This window comes from Branchiostoma floridae, chromosome 1 (genome assembly GCF_000003815.2).
Source record: "Branchiostoma floridae strain S238N-H82 chromosome 1, Bfl_VNyyK, whole genome shotgun sequence".
NCBI classification, from domain to species: Eukaryota; Metazoa; Chordata; class Leptocardii; order Amphioxiformes; family Branchiostomatidae; genus Branchiostoma; species Branchiostoma floridae.
The window spans coordinates 22736-25261 of record NC_049979.1 but is presented as its reverse complement, the minus strand read 5'-3'; the positions used below and the strand labels follow the sequence as shown (position 1 = coordinate 25261).

Here is a 2526-nt window from a genome sequence, read left to right as displayed (position 1 = left end):
TTTGTCTCTATGTCTACACTTCTAACAGAACAGGTGTCCAGGGTACATGTTACAATGCCTGCAAATGTCCCCAGGCAAACTAGTGGTGCCAACACCCCTCCCAGGATTTGGGCCAGCTTTCTTTTAGGTTGGCTCAACAAAGCCTGTGGTCTACCCTTCACTTAGCAGACTCACAGTAGTATTTACCTTTTGACGTATGCTAACCCCCTGGCCACGTATCTCCTTTGAACATATTTCCCTGCAGCTAACTAGGGATATTTCTGGACAATTGTTATGCAAATGTAACATTTCTTCTGCTCTACTGCCATGGTATTACGTGCGTTATCTAACAGAGTCCCCAATCTCCCAGTATTCAGCAGGAGAATAAAGAGATAAAAAGTTTCGTGATATCAGGGGTGTTTTGTACTTGCATTCAGAAGTAGCTTGAGGCGTCACATTGCCAAGTGCCTACCGCAAAATGAAGGGACACAGATTTGAAATTTTGTTTTTATCAATTAACTTGATGGATAGCATCATTGAAAATAGTTTTTGAAAAAATTGTTTGACACTCTGCTCTTCCTTTTTTTATCTAAATAAGGATTTGTACATTAGTTTGGTAATATTCAAATAAGCAGCTTTTCCAGTCAGGTTGTCCAAAGGGGCCAATAATTAAATGCTAAATTTGGACGTACTGTGAAAACCTGTGATAAGCATCTCACCAAACAATGCAACTAGATTGCATGTAGCAAAATCCCTGATGAGGTCTATTTTTAGTGAGGATTTAAGACTGAGGCAAAAACAATTTCACAGAAACAAAGGGATTCTTATTGCACGAGGAAAGGTGCACCTAAGATGTAAACGTTGGTTAGGCCACACTAAAATTTGATATGTTGGTTCACAGATTTAAAAAAAATCGAAAAATATGCTTAACTGGAAAAACAACATGAAAACAAAAGACCAGGTGCATGCCTTGGTGCACTCAGTTTTATGACCTGAATAGAGTCATATTCAAGTTTTCCTCCCTGCCTGTTGCATTTACGATGTCCGCTTGCTACATTTTCACTTTAAAAAATCCATGAACCAACAAATTAAATTGGTGTGGCCTTATGGAAACAGAACTATGTCCTAATGAAAACTTTGGAAAGTAAAGTAATCAAGTACTGCTGGTAAATCCTACTTGATAGCCTTGTACATAGAGATCACAAAATGTAAACCTTTATTTGATCAAGTACAAACACGTGATGATTAGTTAGCAACAAGGTAGAAAATGTTTGCATACAGAATTAATGGTAGTTCACCTTTATCCACATGGTAACCCATATCTGTTGTTTTTGATAAGGAGATATTTAGGGATATCTAGTCGACGGACGTTGGTTTCAAATTGCAATATTTTCATAGCATTCCAGTCTGAAACACTCGTCTGTCGACTTGATATTTCTAAATACTCCAGATAAAGGTTACCCCACTGATAAAGGTGAACTAGCGTTATATAAATTACAGAGGAAACAGGGCTCGAAATACTGGGTGCACCCAAAATTGCAGCTGTACACCCAAATATTTTCTTAGGTTTATGTATATAAAGATATCAAAGTATACTAGTATACATTGGTACATCATATTCTGGACATCTAAGTGTTAGAAAGATAATAAAAATGTCTGTCATGGTACTTGTTTAAGAATTTAATAGCTTTTGACTAAGTTTTGCTATTAGGTTATACTTAAATTTAAGTGGTGCACCCAAAAGTTTTTTGGTGCACCCTATTTTTCAAGCTGGGTGCACCAGTGCACCTAATCCCAGAAATGAATTTCGAGCCCTGGGAAATCTTTACAGAAACAAATGGTTGCTTAATGCTGTGCATTGCCCTTGTCTCCACAGTGGTGTCCAACGCCTGGTTAGAGACTCTGCTATCTGTGTGTGGCTGTCTCCCAAAAGATGTCATAAAAAGAGAGGTAAGTGCCAAGAAATTGTCTCCACAGATTCTTTTTTAATTGATGATTGATGATAACAAGTATTGGTCATAGCAACGGTACATATTACTACATTGGTGGTCAACTGGTGAACATACCGACTGATAAGTATTTAACACCAGCTCAAAAAAGAACTAGAAACAGTCATGCCTTCAAGTACTAGAGTTACCAACCTAGGATTGATGTGTACAAATCGTAGAGTGGAATATGTTATCACCAAGCACAGATGGGGCATCTTTTCTGGATAGTTTCAAAGAACACTTACAGATAGATGTGCAAAAGTTAGGTGTGATGGGTCGTTCAGTGTAATATATCCAGCTGCTGCCACGCCGCGTGCCTGCGAAGCTGGTGTGTTACGCCGAAGGGCGGTTATACCGGCTATATACGTACAGATACAGATTGGGTATTTATAAGGAAGTTGGAATTAAAATGTCACTTTTTGTTCATCCCCAGATTTTAGGTATTGCAGTTGCCAAAGGCCAGTTGTCCCAGTCTGTACAGTCCAGACTGGCCAGCTGTAAGATTCTAGGAAGGGTAGCCACCAAGTTTGAACCATACATGTAAGTAGTGTGTAGATAC

At 38.7% G+C, this 2526-nt stretch overlaps 1 protein-coding gene across 5 annotated transcripts in view; it reads left to right on the top strand.

Moving 5' to 3' along the window:
- Positions 1–1855: 1855 nt before the first annotated feature.
- LOC118414000 (serine/threonine-protein phosphatase 4 regulatory subunit 4-like) overlaps positions 1856–2526 on the top strand; it is a gene marked incomplete at its 5' end in the record, with an annotated part of 23198 nt that continues 22527 nt past the window's right edge. For all 5 annotated transcript variants that reach the window (XM_035817715.1, XM_035817741.1, XM_035817733.1 and 2 more), the window contains 2 exon segments: positions 1856–1929; positions 2401–2507. In XM_035817715.1, coding sequence (XP_035673608.1) covers positions 1856–1929; positions 2401–2507 — 181 coding nt within the window.